Source organism: Salmo trutta, chromosome 31, assembly GCF_901001165.1.
Source record: "Salmo trutta chromosome 31, fSalTru1.1, whole genome shotgun sequence".
NCBI classification, from domain to species: Eukaryota; Metazoa; Chordata; class Actinopteri; order Salmoniformes; family Salmonidae; genus Salmo; species Salmo trutta.
Window position 1 is genome coordinate 42,066,821 of NC_042987.1, and position 19,222 is coordinate 42,086,042.

General features: G+C 40.8%; 2 protein-coding genes across 2 annotated transcripts in view; one reads left to right on the forward strand and one right to left on the reverse strand.

Moving 5' to 3' along the window:
- LOC115170218 (guanine nucleotide-binding protein G(olf) subunit alpha) overlaps positions 1 to 1,316 on the reverse strand; it is a gene marked incomplete in the record, with an annotated part of 102,178 nt that extends 100,862 nt beyond the window's left edge. Inside the window, 1 exon segment of the mRNA XM_029726611.1 lies at positions 594 to 1,316. Coding sequence (XP_029582471.1) covers positions 594 to 1,086 — 493 coding nt within the window.
- A 7,665-nt stretch (positions 1,317 to 8,981) lies between these two features.
- The window catches only part of LOC115170222 (serine/threonine-protein kinase MAK), a 59,181-nt gene continuing 48,940 nt past the window's right edge, over positions 8,982 to 19,222 (forward strand). Inside the window, exons 1-2 of the mRNA XM_029726615.1 lie at positions 8,982 to 9,067; positions 16,171 to 16,383. Of these exons, the coding sequence (XP_029582475.1) occupies positions 16,315 to 16,383 (69 nt within the window). The 5' untranslated portion in view covers positions 8,982 to 9,067; positions 16,171 to 16,314. The remainder of the gene's footprint in view (positions 9,068 to 16,170; positions 16,384 to 19,222) is intronic.

Consider the following 19,222-nt stretch of genomic DNA (forward strand, 5'->3'; position numbering starts at 1 on the left):
CTGTAGCATCCCTATTTTACACTTAATATTTATGTTATTGTGTGTGTGAGTGTGAGTGTGAGTGTGTGTGAGTGTGAGTGTGAGTGTGAGTGTGAGTGTGAGTGTGTGTGAGTGTGAGTGTGTGTGTGCGTGTTATGAAACGAAGATGCGTTACAATAACAACAACCCCGATCATCATTAGTGTTACTGTAACTGCAATCAAACATGATGTCGCGTTCATGTGCAAGTCAGAACTAAGACATTTCCGACTTGCCAAATGATTGAACGCAGCACCGTGTATAACAGTTAGAAGAAGAAGAAAAAAAATCGAACATTTTAGAGTTTCCTAGTTCCAACTAGTACGTGAACGATATAGACAGGACAAGGGTTTAAAACTGGACAGAAGACGTAGAGGATGAAATAGGTTATGATATTCAACGTCCATCTTCAGCTCAGTCAAAATGACGACTGCCGGGGGATACCATTTAACGTGGAAAACGGGAGTGATATAAGCACACGCAGCACTGACCGCTCTAGCGACCTGAAATGCCGTCGTTCACGACAAAATGGAGATGGATGGTTTAAATAATGTAGAAATAATGTTGCCAACCTACCCAGTAATAGCAGCCGATGAGTCTGTTTGTACTCCCGTTTGAGCTCCTTTAACGCCTTGTCAATATTCTTACTGATTTTCTTCGCCTCCCTCTCGGCCTCCTTCTCCTCCACCAGCAGTTTGTCCCAGTTTTTCTGTTTTTGGGTGCTGGTTGTTTTCTGCAGCAGCTGTAATCGTCGACTACGGTCCTTGCCCGTCCCCTTGCCTACTCCGCTTCCACCCCCGTTCTGTATGAGCACTACATCGGTACCCGTGTTGTCTCTACCGCGGGGCTCCCTAGGCGGGAGCTTGACTGTGTCCCCATGGCGTACTTGACTGCTACCGTCTCGAAGCGACGAGGTATCACCATAACCCCCTGTGTCCTCTTGACGAGTCCCCCCGGTTCGGTAAGGTACAGCTGGATCTGGAGGCTGATCCGAGTCCGAGGTAGCGTTCGATATAGACCCGCTTAAGTCCCCGAAGAGCCGGGGACGCAAACTGTAGCACAGCCCCATGTTGGTGTGGCCAATATTTTTCCTTTGTAATTGTGGTATTTCATAAATTTTAAATATACAAAAAAATCCGCTTTCACGTACCAGGTCTAGCACGAGATCGTTACATTGGAGCTCCAGTGTGATGTGATTAAATTGAAAATTTGATCCGAAAAGGTGAATGAATTATGTTCCAACATTTGCTATTTGTCATTTTTCACCAGTCAGCCTACGCTCCGTAGTTAGTGGATCACCTGATACCATACTGGACACTGCGGGTCCACCTTACCGTAAGTAAACCAAAAGCAGAAGCAGGCGGAAAAAGTCAGCCGTCCACTGTGCAATTGGACCAAATCTATTGGGCGCTTTTTTAGGGTAAAGACACAGAACGTCATATTTACTACAGTAAAGGCCATTTCGAGAAAGAATGCTGGTCATGGATTTTAATTTCACACATAAAAAAAGACCACACTAGTGTCTGCATGCCAGTAGTTATCAAATGTTATTGGTCACATACACATGTTTAGCAGATGTTATTGATCACATACACATGGTTAGCAGATGTTATTGATCACATACACATGGTTAGCAGATGTTATTGATCACATACACATGGTTAGCAGATGTTATTGATCACATACACATGGTTAGCAGATGTTATTGATCACATACACATGTTTATCAGATGTTATTGATCACATACACATGGTTAGCAGATGTTATTGGTCACATGGTTAGCAGATGTTATTGGTCACATACACATGGTTAGCAGATGTTATTGATCACATACACATGGTTAGCAGATGTTATTGATCACATACACATGGTTAGCAGATGTTATTGATCACATACACATGGTTAGCAGATGTTATTGATCACATACACATGTTTATCAGATGTTATTGATCACATACACATGGTTAGCAGATGTTATTGGTCACATGGTTAGCAGATGTTATTGGTCACATACACATGGTTAGCAGATGTTATTGATCACATACACATGGTTAGCAGATGTTATTGATCACATACACATGTTTATCAGATGTTATTGGTCACATACACATGGTTAGCAGATGTTATTGGTCACATGGTTAGCAGATGTTATTGGTCACATACACATGGTTAGCAGATGTTATTGATCACATACACATGGTTAGCAGATGTTATTGGTCACATACACATGGTTAGCAGATGTTATTGGTCACATACACATGGTTGGCAGATGTTATTGGTCACATACACATGGTTAGCAGATGTTATCGAGGGTGTAGTGAAATGATTGTGCTTCTAACCTCAGAGAAAAAAGAAACGTCCTCACTGTCAACTGTGTTTATTTTTCAGCAAACTTAACGTTTGTAAATATTTGTATGAACATAACAAGATTCAACAACTGAGACATAAACTGAACAAGTTCCACAGACATGTGACTAACAGAAATGGAATAATGTGTCCCTGAACAAAGGGGGGGTCAACATCAAAAGTAACAGTCAGTATCTGGTGTGGCCACCAGCTGCATTAAGTACTGCAGTGCATCTCCTCCTCATGGACTGCACCAGATTTGCCAGTTCTTGCTGTGAGATGTTACCCCACTCTTCCACTAAGGCACCTGCAAGTTCTCAGACATTTCTGGGGGGAATGGCCTTAGCCCTCACCCTCCGATCCAACCGGTCCCAGACGTGCTCAATGGGATTGAGATCCGGGCTCTTCGCTGGCCATGGCAGAACACTGACATTCCTGTCTTGCAGGAAATCACGCACAGAACGAGCAGTATGGCTGGTGGCATTGTCATGCTGGAGGGTCATGTCAGGATGAGCCTGCAGGAAGGGTACCACATGAGGGAGGAGGATGTCTTCCCTGTAACGCACAGCGTTGAGATTGCCTGCAATGACAACAAGCTCAGTCCGATGACGCTGTGACACACCGCCCCAGACCATGACGGACCCTCCACCTCCAAATCGATCCCGCTCCAGAGTACAGGCCTCGGTGTAACGCTCATTCCTTCGACAATAAACGCAAATCCGAGCATCACCCCTGGTGAGACAAAACTACGACTCATCTGTGAAGAGCACTTTTTGCCAGTCCTGTCTGGTCCAGCAACGGTGGGTTTGTGCCCATAGGTGACGTTGTTGCCGGTGAGGACTTGCCTTACAACAGGCCTACAAGCCCTTAGTCCAGCCTCTCTCAGCCTATTGCGGACAGTCTGAGCACTGATGGAAGGATTGTGCGTTCCTGGTGTAACTCAGGCAGTTGTTGTTGCCATCCTGTACCTGTCCCACAGGTGTGATGTTCGGATGTACCGATCCTGTCCAGGTGTTGTTACACGTGGTCTGCCACTGCGAGGACGATCAGCTGTCCGTCCTGTCTCCCTGTAGCACTGTCTTAGGCGTCTCACAGTACAGACATTGCAATTTATTTCCCTGGCCACATCTGCAGTCCTCTTGCCTCCTTGCAGCATGCCTAAGGCACATTCACGCAGTTGAGCAGGGACCCTGGGCATCTTTCTTTTGGTGTTTTTCCGTGGTCAGTAGAAAGGCCTCTTTAGTGTCCTAAGTTTTCATAACTGTGACCTTAATTGCCTACCGTCTGTAAGCTGTTAGTGTCTTAACGACCGTTCCACAGGTGCATGTTCATTAATTGTTTATGGTTCATTGAACAAGCATGGGAAACAGTGTTTAAACCCTTTACAATGAAGATCTGTAAAGTTATTTGGATATTTACGAATTATCTTTGAAAGACAGGGTCCTGAAAAAGGGACATTTATTTTTTTGCTGAGTTTAGTTCTGACACTGCAGCAATATCTAACAAGTAATATCTAACAATTCCACAATAAATACCTAATACACACAAATCTAAGTCAAGGAATGGATAAGAATATATAAATATAATTATATGGATGAGCAATGTCAGTGTGGTATAGGCAAGATGCAATAGATGGTATAGAATACAGTATATACATATGAGATGAGTAATGGGAGCTATGTAAACATTAAAGTGGCATTATTAAAGTGACTAGTGATCCATTTATTACAGTGGCCAGAGATATCAAGTCTGTATGTAGGCAGCAGCCTCTCTGTGTTAGTGATGGCTGTTTGACAGTCTGATGGCCTTGAGATAGAAGCTATTTTTCAGTCTTCTGGATGATAGTGGGGTGAACAGGCATTGGCTCGGGTGGTTGTTGTCCTTGATGATCTTTTTGGCCTTCCTGTGACATCGGGTGCTGTAGGTGTCCTGGAGGGCAGGTAGTTTGCCCCTGGTGATGCGTTGTGCAGACCGCACCACCCTCTGGGCGGTGCAGTTGCCATACCAGGTGGTGATACTCTCAATTGTACATCTGTAAAAGTTGGTGAGGGTTTTAGGTGACAAGCCACATTTCTTCAGCCTCCTGAGGTCGAAGAGACACTGTTGCACCTTCTTCACCACACTTGTCTGTGTGGGTGGACCATTTTCTGCATGCCTGTAGTTATACTGCATTCCCGTAGTTGTGCCGCTGTCTATAGTTATAGGCCTAGACATTGTGAAAGTCATGTTGTTACTGATGGTCTTGTGTGTGTGTTATGTCACCCTGTAGCCTAATACTGTAAAGTTAGCCGTGCTGACTATCCCACGGCTGTCACCAGTGTAGCAGTTGGGGGGGAAAATCTACTGGGCCTGGGTGGTACTTAAACTAGCGACCTGGTGGTTATAGTCAAGTGTGTAGCCTATCACCTGTGGAAAACAGAAAGGAAAACGCTGCACACTGCTGCTCATGCTCCCAGGTGATATTTATTTATAACAACGTGCCGACCCTTAGGTCTTCATCAGGCATCCATTTCCCAGGTGGGAGTGGAAGGTTCTATATATAGGGGCAGTACCCAATGACATCACTTCCTAAAACAGGAGGTAAAAAAAAAAAAAAAAGTGTAACAGTTCCACAATATTACAATTCAATGTATCAAAATATATGATCATACACAGGGATTGTGATCAATATTTACAGTAATATACATACAAATACAATATTCAATTAGGATAATTAAAAAAAACACAATTCAGACATATTGAAACTATATAAAAACGGTTTCAAGTCAAACTCCTCGTTAAGGCCAAGAGGAGACAGTGTGTTCAACCTGTGAATCCAGAAAGATTACCTTTGAAGAAGTTTCCTCTCAACGTCTCCTCCCCTGCAGGGTATCTTAACCATTTCTATTGCATTGGATCTCAGAGAACTAATAGGATGTCCAGCTTGTACAAAATGAGCAGCAACCAGATGTTTTTGTCTCCCCTGTTCCGTATATTGCTGCGTTGCTCACTGATCCGTGTCTTAAGGCTCCTACGGGTTTTCCCTATGTAAGACAGACCAGAAGGACATTTCAACATGTAAATAACATTGGTGGACATGCAGGTAGTCAGGCCTTTGATCTTAAATCTTTGTCCTGTTCAGGGGTAGGTAAATTAGTTGCATTTGTACTTGAAGCTGCATTGAGCACATTGGCCACATTTGCAATTACCTTCCGGAAACCTTGTCCAAAAAAAGTTTCCCTTTTCTCTGGTGGGTAATCAGATTTAACGACAATATCTCTCATATTTAGGGGACTTAAAAAAAAAATGTGGGGGATATTTAAAAATGGGTTTCAATTGTGGGTCAGTGTCAATAATGTACCAGTGTTTCCTGATAATGTCCTTAAATGCCTTCCCCAATGGTGAGTATTGGGTAAAGCATGATGGGACATGTTCTGCACAGGCTTCCAACTGTGTTCCACATTCAAAACGATCATTGGGCATGTTTTACCCAATTGTCTTTGTACCCCCTTTCCTTAAATCTTTGTGCGAGCTCCGTGGTCTGTTTCTAATAAGAAGCATCAGATCTGCATATTCTTCTGATAGGACTGAATTGACTTATAGGGAGACTTTTAATACGTGGACGTGGATGCAAGCTGTCTCAGGAGGGTATTTCTGTCCGTAAGTTTAGAGATCTGTAGGAAGGGAGGTTTTGTCCTTAATAAACCATCCCATCAAGAAAACTGATTTGTGATCAGTCATAGTTAATGGTGAAGTGAAGGTGTTCATTTATAGAGTTTAGATAAGCATGGAATTCCAAAAGTTCTTCCTGGGTGCCTGTATAGATCACGAAAATGTCATCCAAATATCTCAGAATTAGGAGAATATTGGAGAGAGAAAAGGGTTAAGGTATGGATTCAGCACCACGTGTTTTTCATTCGTTCCTAGATATAGGTTAGCATAATTAGCAGCCATAGTGCTCCGCATCGCTGTCCCTTTTGGTCTGAAGGAAAAAGTCTCCTCTGAAGAGAAAATAGTTGGAGGTTAGTACCAGTTCAGCCAAGTCCACAATACATATTGGTGCTGGGTAGAGCATTAGGGGGACGTTCATTGAGGTAGATCTTGAGGGCCTCTAGGCCGCCCTGATGCCTGATGGGGGATGTTAGTATATAGACTGGTGACATCAAAAGTACACAGAATCGTATTTTCAGGTATATGGTCCACAGATTTCAAAAGATTAATTAAAATCAATAGAGTCTCTAGTATACGTGGGGAGGGAGAGATCTCCCAGGGTTTAACGAAATGTGTCTACAAAAGACAGCGATATTCTCTGTCAGAGATTCATACCTACTCACAATGGGCCTGCCTGGTATAGGTGGTGTCATGCTCTTGTGAATTTAGGGTAGAGTGTATATGACAGGTGTTTGGGCAGTCAACTTTCATAAACTTATATTCTGTTTTTGTAATTTCCCCTTCATCATTTTTTGGGGACAATTTATCATGGATCAGAGACTTTAATTGATTAGTAGGGTCCTTTGGGAGTCTTTTGTAAAATTCAGCATCACTAAGTTGTCTCAGAATTTCCTTTTCATAGTCTGCTGCATTTAGTATCACTGTTGCACCTCCTTTGTTGGCAGGTTTTATAATGATACTGGAGTCATTTTTCAGTTCCATAAGAGTGTTCTTCAGCTTTTTTTAGCCTATCACCTGTGCCATAAAAGTCTGGGCCTCTTGAGAGAGGCAGTAGAACACTCACATGCAAGGCTTGAATGAGGTTGGGGTTAGTGTCTGGGGTTGGAGAAAAGGTTTGTGTGATAGCCTTCCCTGTAGCTCAGTTGGTACAGCATGGTGTTTGCAACGCCAGGGTTGTGGGTTCGATTCCCATGGGGGGGCCATGTATGAAATGTATGCATTCACTACTGTAAGTTGCTCTGGATAAGAGCGTCTGCTAAAATGACTAAAATGTTGTTTTTTTTAAAAGATATACACAGACCTGCAATTTGTGAAGAATCGGTCCCTTGTGGCTCAGTTGGTAGAGCATGGTGTTTGCAACGCCAGGGTTGTGGGTTCAATTCCCACGGGGGGCCATGTATGAAATGTATGCATTCACTACTGTAAGTCGCTCTGGATAAGAGGGGCTGCTAAATGATGTAAATGTAAGAATCTGTGCACCTGGAACGCACCCAGATTCAGAGGCCGTTTTGTACCACTAGATGGCGCAAATGTATTACAAAAAGATGAGGGAGGTGGGAAACATGTATTTATTTTATGTTTGTCTTGTTTAAATTTATTTTAACGATGGTAACGTGGGATAGTTTTCTTCCCAAACTAAGCCCACTAAAGGACGGTCCTCCTGATGCTTTCTCTCTTTAAATGATGACTTTACCCTGTCTTTGGACTACAAGTCCCATAAAGCATTGTGTTTATCATTCTGACAGCATTCTCCAGTCTCCCTCAAAAGAGCCCCACAGTGGAGATTCCATAATACCCATAAAACCTAGCGGTCAAACAGGGAAATTGTTCCAATCGTTTTTCCACCATTCATTTGTCCCATAGGGAATTTTAGAAACACTTAAATAAGGGCTGGGTTTTGTGTAGACTTACCGTGGAGTGATGTTTTGATAACCATGTAAATCAGACAAGGTGACTTATCAATATATTCATCTCTATTTACTCTGACTTGAAAAGGCTAATTAGCATCAAAGTAGACAGATATCATGCAAAACTACATATCCCTGCAAACACCTGTACGTCATCTCTAGCTGACACCTTTGCTAATGGTATTGTGTACATTTAAAACTTGCACAGGACAGTTCATAGAATTTTACATTTAAAGAAATTTGCCAATTTATTCATTACTACATTTAGCTAACATAGTTAATCCAGAGATTCTTACCGTTGCCTCGATGCGTCAGTCTCATCCAGATCATAATGGAATTTCTAGTTCTTTATGATAGCCACATTAGCATCTAATTAGCATTTTTAGGGGGTGGGGTAAATACAGGTGAAAATATTGTAAAAAGTCACCTTGTCCTAGAGAGATTTACACAGTTATCAAAACGTCACACAAGGGTGAGCCTACACAAAACACATCCCTAATTTTTAAGTGTTTCTAAAATTCCCTATGGGAAAAATGAATGAAACCCTTTCCCTTGTTTGACCGCTAGGTGTCATGGGTATTATGACTCATACTGTGGTGCTCTAGTTGCCAGAGATACTTTTGAGGAGATGGGAAACTCCGTTGAACTCCATTGTGTCCTTTGCCAATGGTCCGCTGCTCAAAAACACAACATGAATGTCGTCAACAAAAAAAGTACAACATTACACATATTTCCTAAGATGTTGAGATAATTAACTTGCTATCTGTAATATTTGTATATCTTTGGCACCGGGACATTACGTACTTTCGAGGAAAATAGACACGTTTCTCGACTCGTATACACTGACTTTTAGAAGGGATTGCGTGACGATCATCTTAGCAACCACGTTACGAGACATGACAACGTGAACGCGATTGGTCAAAAGTCTGCTCCTTCCGCCATTCTTTGTCCAATGGGATTTCGATCTCCTCCTTCCGGTAATATTTCTGCCGTTGCCAAGGAGAAAGGAAGCCGCTCCTGTACAATAAGGAAGTTATTGTTATTGTACTGTCTTCGCCACTGCATTGTTTTTTCTTTACAAAACAGAAACGCATCTTGCTTTATTCTTGGACTAAAAAGGGGACAAAAACAAAATGTCTTTATTGGTAGGTATGCTAAGGTAATACCACCGTTTCTGAATGTTGCATGAGAGCGGTGTTGTTTAAGGTAGGCCAATATAATGATGTGTTATTTAACGTTATGTGTTTGTTTATCTCGTTAACTAGCTAGCTAGCTAACAGCTCAGTAGTAGTTTTAAGGGTTGTTGCTTATTACGTAGGTATATTAATGTATGCCCCTTTACCCCATACCACACTAATGAAGTTGAACTGTCCTGCCAATAATTATTTGACTTTCTCTCTGTCTGAGGGACTTTCTAATCTGGTAGGATGGAGAGTTGAGGTCAATATAGGATTAGAGAAATGTCTACGACATCCAATGTATGTCAGAGAAAGAACAAGAACTGACTTCCTTATTCAACAACATTCAACACAGACAAGTCATTCATTTTGAAGTTGTCTGTTTTTAATGGACAAATTCTGTGCAGGTTAGCCAGGATTGTACCAAATGACTGTTGGTAGTCTATATCCAGCGGTACAGACTAACCCAATCAGGACCTGTTTTCACCTGGAGTAATCAGTTAAAGCCTCTTTTGCTGGCTTCCCCTGTAAACCCAGGGACCAGTTGCATAAAACATCTTAAGTTAATTTCCCCCTTATCGTTTCCCTTTAAAATCAGTTGCACAACATTTTTTAAGGCGGATTTCTCCCTTAAATTAAGTGAAAAAGTTATCGATGCCCATGAGGTGTTTCATTCACTCCCCACGCTGTAAAGTGTCAACTAATAACCGGGAAGCAAGTACAGGGAATGAATGTAATCAATTTAATTTAATAAACGAACATGGCACAAAACAAGATACCTCGAGTAGCGTACAGACATGAAACATATAAACAACGCCTGAGGAAAGAACCAAAGGGAGTGACAGATATATGGGAAGTAATCGAGTTCAGGTGAGTCGCAGAAACGATGATCGCCGATTTATTATACAAATAATTTAATACCTCGTCGGCTCGGGGATTCGATCCGGAACCTTTCGGTTACTGGCCTAACGCTCTAACCACTAGGCTACCTGCCCATATCGCCCATGCCTCAATCCGCTACTGCGTGTAATTATATTTTTTCACTTGCTTTCTTCAAGTGTCAGATGTCATTTTTTGTACACGTGATTTTTTTCACTTGTCCAGTGTGTTTACAGGCGATTTGTTATGGGCACTTTTACACGCGTTCATTACACCTGTTCAGCCTATTGGCCAAGAAATTGCGGTTTTGGGGTCGTTTTTGGATAATTGGCAAAAACAACTTATTTGGTAGCGAACGTCACATTTTTTTTAAAGCGTTTATGAATTGAAAAAAGCACATAAAGACTTCATAATTCACAAAGGTATTTTTTCATTTTAATTAGCTATCCATCATTTTTCCTTGTCTAAAGTATCAAGTGTGTGTGTGTGTGTGTGTGTGTATATATATATATATATATATACTGTTTTAGTGGGGAAAACAACCAGGTTCTATTTTGTCAATTATGACTCTTTCAATCCACCAGATGAGATTGTTTTGCGATAAATTCCAACTTTTCCAAAACCCCATTTGTTTGATGAATAAATTAAAGTAATAACAGTCACTATACTTTCCAAATCACGAAGACTGGATTAAAAAAAATAAATCTAAAAAGGAATTTATAAACTGTTACTGAGGCTGGACCAGGGTGCACAACATTTGAGATAAATAAGCTTTTTGTGCATATAGAAAATGTCTGGGATCTTTCATTTCAGCTCATGAAACCAACACTTTATATTGTAATGAAACAGCAGGGAGCAGGTCTCGAACCCTCGACCTTCAAGCCCAAAGTCCCGCGCGCTATCGAGTCGATTTCCGCGCTTATAAACGCAGGGTCGTTACACTATGTTACATTTAATTTTTTTTGTTCAGTGTATATACTACGTCCATGCGAAAATGTGGTACAAACTGAGACGTCACCGCTCAAGTTGGTAATCCAATGTTTTGAGAATAGCCGGCTAGCCGTCTGTCCAGTACATAACATGCACATACCTGATGTTATCTTAAGGTTACCTCTGCACCGTTAATTTTTGTCATTTATAGAATGTACATTTATCCTACTTATTCCCTGACAGTGTCCATGTTCTGATTTCTCATTCATTCTCCCTTCCTCCTCCAATACATTCCATATTATCCACTTCCTCGCCAGACAGTAGTAGCAACAAACTATTATAAAACGGTGCTGATTTCATTCATCAACAACGTTTTAAAAAGGGTAGTAGACATTTTCCCGATCCTAGTCTAGGTCAAAACTAACTAAACTGTTTCAGCATGTAACAGTACAAAACATACATTATTTAAGCAAAAATAAAATTAGTTTTGACTGAATAGATATTTAATAAACATTTCAAAACAATACATTCTATAGACCTGCTAAATTACTCACATCCAGCATTAAAAAAAAAAACCATTAGAAACAGAATAAACAAAAATAATTCTGTATTTATTTCAAATGTAACAATTGTTCATGAAGCAAACATTGTATGACTTGGTGAAGGTGTGGGAGAAAGAAGCTGTCTGTTTTCCTCCCCCTCCTTCATCTGTGGTGCTTCTTCAACATAGCATTTGGAGATTCCTGTGATCATCAACATGTCATTCTGAACAGCAACATCTTCCTAATAAGAATTTAGACCAGTTGACAATTCAACAGAATTCAGTCTTGTTCATGTTGATGATCAGTCCAACATGAGACAGATAGCAAGACATGGTATATCAGACCATATACCACGGGTATGAGTCAATATTACTTGTTTACTGTTGCAATTACGTTGGTAACCTTGGGGATTTGTGGTATATGGCCAATATACCACAGCTAAGGGCTGTGTCCAGACATGACGCAAAGCGTATACAGCCCTAACCCGTGGTATATTGTCCATATACCACAACCCCCTGAGGTGCCTTATTGCTTAAATATAACACAGATGCATGCACATGTGAGGTTTCAAATAATGTTACTACTACTACTAGCTTGCTCTCAGCCCTGCTTTTCCTGAACATGTTTATCTGATACAGCTAGTTGTTATTGTTCTTCCTTGCTCATCCAAAGCAGGCTTTTCTCCTCCTCTTCAGATGCTTGACTACCTGATCATCATGTTGTGGCTGTAACATGGACAATGCATTAGAACAACTAGATTCACTCTTAGAAAAAAGGGTTCCAGAAAGGTTCTTCAGCTGTCCCCATAGTATAACCCTTTTTGATTCCAGGTGGAACCCCTTTGGGTTCCATGTAGAACCCTCTGTGGAAACATGGTTCTACTTGGAACAAAACATGGTTCTACCTGGAACCAACAAGGGTTCTTCAAAAAAAGTTATCCTATGGGGACAGCTGAATAACTTCTTAAGTTCTAGATAGTACCTTTTTTTCTAAGAGCGTAGTTTCATCAGATAGACATTTTCAGGGAAAAGCAGCTCATTTAGCAAACCAATAAAATGTCTCTCTGATGTAACTAGCTTGTAATTCTTGTTCTATAGGCTTTCCTCCTCCTCGCTGGTCTGCAAATGCTTGAGTACTTGACATTTCCCTAGAACTAACAACTTCATCAGATAGACATTTTAAGGAAAATCAGCTCGTTTGGCGAGCCAATAAAATACCTGTTGCATTGGTTCAATCTTGAAATATAGAGCTAAACCTTTTTTTTTTATCTCAGTAGCAGTTTGCTCTCACCTCATCTGGGCACTGCAACAGACAGATCTTCTTCCCCATTCTCTATTGTCTAGATTCTGCAAGGAGCTAATGTAAACTCACCCCCCCATTCCGTACAAATGTGCGCAACCGCGACATTCAAACGAGGCTGCAAAGAAAACTAATGGGACTTGTAGCGACTGTGTTGACTTCAAAATCTGGGGTGTGAACTACGTTTCTATTCAAACGTTGATCGACATGGTAATGGCTCTATAGTATTGGAGAAAAGTTTTTAAAAAAACGGACCCTCCGTTACATCGTGACGTGTCATGCAGTAACGTACAGCACGCGTAAAGCAACTATTTATGCCTTACAATCTCTCTCCACCAGGTGACATACCTAGTCATTTTTTGCGTCATCACTGCATGCGATCATGACCCTCAAAGTCTCTGTTTACTTCTGAAGATCACTTTAGCACCGCCCTAAAAACCCGATTCAAATTCGACACAAACCTTCAAATAGGTATGTAATGACACATTATATAAACTCTTTATATTGTTTTATTTACATTTTAGAGGCGATAAGGTGATACGTTGGACAGATCGAGTGAAAAAAAAGCAGTTTTCCCACACGACATGTGACCTTCTCACTATCACGCATTAGTTTCGCTTCCCCACCCGCCATTTTTAAAAAGACCCGACGGAACTCATTGCCTTCTTGAATCATGCAGAGATGGGCATCATGAAGGTCTCGTCATGGAATTTGTTGGAAAGGGGAGAAATTGTGCTTTACAATGGTATTGACGTTACAGTTGATCTGGAAGTTTTACGTTGTTTGGGCTCTAAAATAAGGTCAATTGTACGGACCAAGGCGATGTACAAAAGTGAGTGAGTTTACGTTAACCTGTTCTCCTAAAATAATTGCTAACAGCTAAATTAGCCAATGTGAGCAAATCAATCTCAGCTTGCTAACTAGCAAAGCCAACCAATTACACAATAAATATGCACAAAATGAACAATTATTTTCTAAATTAATGTTAGTGTAACAACCATCGTTAGGAATGGACCAAGGCGCAGCGGGAATGTGGATACTCATATTTTAATTCAAAAGAGTAAGGCATCCACAGGAAAAAACAATAAACAAGACAGCAACAGTTTTGCAGGCTATCAAACGCAGTGCAAAAACAACTACCCACAAAGACAAACACACCCTATTATATAGGACTCCCAATCAAAGGCAACTCAACACACCTGCCTTCAATTGGGAGTCCCATCCCAATTAACTATACATAGAAAACGAACCTAGAACCTATACCCACAACTAACTAACTAAACATAGAAATACATAAACACAGAGCAGTGCCCAAAACCCCCGGAATACATAAATAAAATGACCTACTACCTACACCACCACCCCGAACCATATAAAACAAATACCCTCTGCCACATCCTGACCAAACTCCAACAACAAATAACCCTTAACTGGTCAGGACGTGACAGTTAGTCTCAACCAAATGACAAGTACAAAGAACTATTGCTCTGTCCAACAACGTAACAACCATTAGTTACAGGCTAGACAGAATACTATTGCTAGCTAGCTAACTAGCCATGCTATTGTAATGAAAATAATCTAGCTAGCCAGCGCCAGCTTTGTAGTTGTAATGATATGTAGAAAAAGTCATTTTAATTTCTTCCTCCATTTTTCTCACCAACGCCTTTAATAATTTGAACAATTCGATCCATATTTAGAAACATGTCCTGCCTCCCTGAGTAAGCGATTCATCGCAACAGACCGATAGTCAAACTCACGGAAATTGACGAGGGAAGGGCTACAATGTGGTACTTTCAGACGCGTGAAACGTACCGTTACCTCACATGCGTTCAGAACGTGTTCAGGGGCACAATTTAATGCGTCTGAAAGTACAATATTCAAACGTTCTAATCACCTGTAAATACACACTGAACGGGTGTTATGAACGGGTGTTATGAACGGGTGTTATGAACGGGTGTAATGAACAGGTGTTATGATATGAACGGGTGTTATGAACGGGTGTTATGAACGGGTGTAATGAACGGGTGTTATGATATGAACGGGTGTTATGAACGGGTGTAATGAACAGGTGTTATGATATGAACGGGTGTTATGATATGAACGGGTGTTATGAACGGGTGTAAAAAATGCCCATAACAAGCTTTCATATCAAGACCATTTGAAACTCATGGCCTTCCATAAGTAACTGGAGACAACGAGCGCCAGAGAGGAGGTGCTGGAGTAGACGTGACAGTAACTTAGCTTGACGTGCTAGAAAATAATAGAAAAAAGTAAGGATATGAAACGTGTTTTATTATCTTCTGAATCAAATTGTTCCTCCTGTAACGATATGAAACGTGTTTTATTATCTTCTGAATCAAATTGTTCCTCCTGTAACGATATGAAACGTGTTTTATTATCTTCTGAATCAAATTGTTCCTCCTGTAACGATATGAAACGTGTTTTATTATCTTCTGAATCAAATTGTTCCTCCTGTAACGATAAGAAATGTGTTTTATTATCTTCTGAATCAAATTGTTTCTCCTGTCCTCCTGTAACGATATGAAACGTGTTTTATTATCTTCTGAATCAAATTGTTTCTCCTGTCCTGAATGTAGAAGTTCTTATTTTTGACGAGACGTTTATTCGGTCAATAATGGTCGTCTTCATGGTAACCAGAGACTCTTTCTGCCTTACATGACTTCAAACTACCAAAAAAACGTTTAAGTTATGCCCTTATGGCTGGTAGGAGTGTTGAGCCAGTAACCGAAAGGTTGCTGGATCGAATCCCCGAGCTGACAAGGTAAAAATCTGTCGTTCTGCCCCTGAACAAGGCAGTTAACCCACTGTTCCCCTTGGCGCCAATGACGTGATGTCGATTAAGGCAGCCCCCCCGCACCTCTCTGATTCAGAGGGGTTGGGTTAAATGGGAAGACATATTTCAGTTGAATGCATTAAGTTGTACAATTTACTAGGTATCCCCCTTTCCCTTATCTAAGGAAATGTTTGTCGGGTTCTATACTTAAGATGTTTTATGCAACCGGCTGTTCTGTTCTGGGCACACTCATGTGAGCCGAGCAGACGCCAAATTAATCCACTTCCCTTCTCAAGGAGGGGAGCACTCTTTCTCTTTCTCACCCCTTCCCGTATGTCTGAGGTGAGACAAAGAGGGATGTTCTTTATTTTAGGGCTATTAAGGCAAGAGCAAGGCGGTTCGAGTTCTCCACATTCAGTTACCAATTTTATTTTCTTTCTTTACTTTAATAGGTCCATTTGACAGGGACAATGTATATTTATCAACATTTCTGTAAATGTGTACGATTTAGCCAGCCGGAGGATTATTTTCATTAGTAGTCCCTTGGACATTCTACCTCCCACCACCACCACTACTTGAAAGGTAAAAGTGAAGAAGTGTAGTTGTTTTTCTTTCTGTGTTTCTAGAAGAGATTTCCTAGCTCCCCTGTGCTTGTCGTTATTCTGATCTGAGACCCACCCTGCAGCATTGTGATTCTCGTCAGTCAGCGTGTCTGTTCTCCCAGAAGAAAGTAGCCAACTGTAGCTGCTGTGTGTTGACTGCTACTCATAATGACTGACTCTACTATGGGGCTGCGTGTTGGACCAGGGCCGGGACCAGGCCAGACCTCTCCGCTGAAGGTGAAAAGAGACTCCTCAACAGCACCCTGTCTGCATTCTTTGTTCCCATCATGTGATATTTTTTATCACGTTTCGACCCCTGAGACTCCGCACTCTGCATTCTATGCCATTCTAGAATGCAGTGTGTGTAGTCCAGGGTCGAGCACCAGACCTTTCAGGGGCATGTGCCCCCCCCCCCCCCCCCCCCAAAAAAAATCTACAAAATCAGAACATACCAAATACCACTGTAGCGAAAATGTTAACATTTTTGAGCATAGTCCTATTTATTTCTGCAACAGCAAACTCACTCATCGTCACAAATTGTGAGCAAGCTAGTTAACGGTGTCTCCTTGGCATCGGGAAAAAAGGATGAGCTATCAACTGATCATTGATGTTGATGATTTATGTAAATCTGTTGGTTAGCTAGCTCGATTTATTTTTACTGATTTTAGATTTATCTTCAATGCTCGTATCAAATAATAACTTAATAATGTAATATTCATAAAGTTTCAACTCAATATATGGTACTGGGGTTTTATGAGGATTCCCATTAGCTGTTGAGAAAGCAGCATCTACACTTCCTGGGTTCCACACAAAACATGAAACATAATACAGAACATTAATAGACAAGAACAGCTCAAGGACAGAACTATATACATTTTAAAATGGCACACACAGCCTACATATCAATACATACACACAAAATATCTTCGTCAAATAGGGGAGAGGCGTTGTGGCGTGAGGTGTTGCGTTATCTGTGTTTTGAAATCAGGTTTACTGTTCATTTGAGCAATATGAGATGGAAGGAAGTTCCATACAATAACGGCTCTAAATAATACTGTACACTTTCTTGAATTTGTTCTGTATTTGGGGTTCTGTGAAAAGTCCCCTGGTGGCATGTCTGGTGGGGTAAGTGTCTGTGTCAGAGCTGTGTGTAAATTGACTATGCAAACAATTTGGAATTTTTCAAAACGATGTTTCTTATTAATAAAAGAAGAAGTGATTGAAAAGTGTAGAGGGCCTAGAGAGCTGCCCTGCGGTACACCACACCCTAAGTGTTTGACATTAGAGAGGCTTCCATTAAAGAAAACCCTCTGAGTTCTGTGAGATCTGATAGCTTTAAATCCACGATGTGGCAGAGGTTGAAAAGACGTATGTTTTCTCAACGACAGGTTATGGTCGATAATATCAAAGGCTGCACTGAAATCTAACAGTACAGCTCACACAATTTTCTTATTATCGATATCTTTCAACCAATCATCAGTCATTTGTGTCAGTGCAGTACATGTTGAGTGCCCTTCTCTATAAGCATGCTGAAAGTCTGTTGTTAATTTGTTTACAGAGAAATAGCATTGTATTTGGTCAAACACAATTTTTTCTATCATTTTCTCTTGAGCTGGCAGTAAGCTGATAGGTCTGCTGTTAGAACCAGTAAAGGTCACTTTACCACTCTTGGGTAGTGGAATGACTTTGTCTTCCCTCCAGGCCTGAGGACAAACATCTTCCTCTAGGCTCAGATTAAAGATATGACAGATAGAAGTGGCTATAGAGTCAGCTACCATCCTCAGTAGCTTTCCATCTAAGTTGTCAATGCCAGGAGGTTTGTCATTATTGATCGATAACAATAATTTTTCCACCTCTCCCACACAAAATTCTAATTTGCATTGCTTTTCTATCATTATTTGTTTTTTTTATGCATGAATGCGATGGCTCACTTTTCATTGTTGGCATTTCCTGCCTAAGTTTTCCCACTTTGCAAATTAAGTTAATCATTAAAATAATTGCCAACATCAAATGGTTTGTGATGAATAAGCCATCTGATTGGATGAAAGATGGAGTTGAATTTGTCTTTCTGCCCATAATTTCATTTAAATTACTCCAAAGTTTTTTCCCATCATTCTTTATATCATTGATCTTGGCTTCATAATACAGGTTCTTCTTTTTTGTTTTGTTTAGTCATGTAATTTCTCAATTTCCAGTAAGTCAGCCAGTCAGATGTGTAGGTGCATGTTTATCAATAATTGGAAGTATCAATTTCATAAATTCCTCAAGTGCAGCATCTGGATGCTCCTTATGAATCACATCAGACCAACAAATATTTTTAACATCATCCACATAAGAGTCACAGCAACATCTTTTGTATGATCTCTTATATACTATTTTAGGCCCAGCTTTTGGAACTTTGGCTTTCCTGGATATAGCCACTATATTGTGATCACTGCATCCAATGGGTCTTACCACTTCAGGGGGTGGTCAGGGATGCATTGTGTGCAGATTTCTCCTCAGTCTGGACGCTACCGAAAGCGCATACAGTAGGGCTGTCCGCAACAACAACAAAAATATTGGTTGACCGAAACTCGTCTGTTCTTTCGACCAATCCATTGGTCAACATTTTCCAATGTGTATTTTTCCATTTAAAATCAACTATATGCATTGAGCTTGTCTGATGCTTTAAGCTTACTGTTTCATGAAATAAGACACAAATGACTCAAGAGGGAGCCAGAGATCTAGATAACCAGAATAAAAAAATAAATACTAACCTGACCCAACCATTCTCCTCCCGCTCCTGCTAGCTTTCGCAGATTCTGCCATTACTCTCTGAAGTTGCCGGTAATGGGCTTCACGAGGAGTCAGCAACCTTTTCTCATGTGGAATACCAATTTATCTGACCGCTTCTACTGATGGTTATGGTTTTCATATGCACATTTTTGTGGAGCAGTTTCATTTCTTTCATAATAACGTCTTCATATCTCAAAATCATTGTCATGTGGATAATAAAAATTCTATCCAAATCTAAATGAAAATGCAACAAACTTGAAACATTGTATAAAATATTCTGCCAGCGAGCTCGGGACAGACA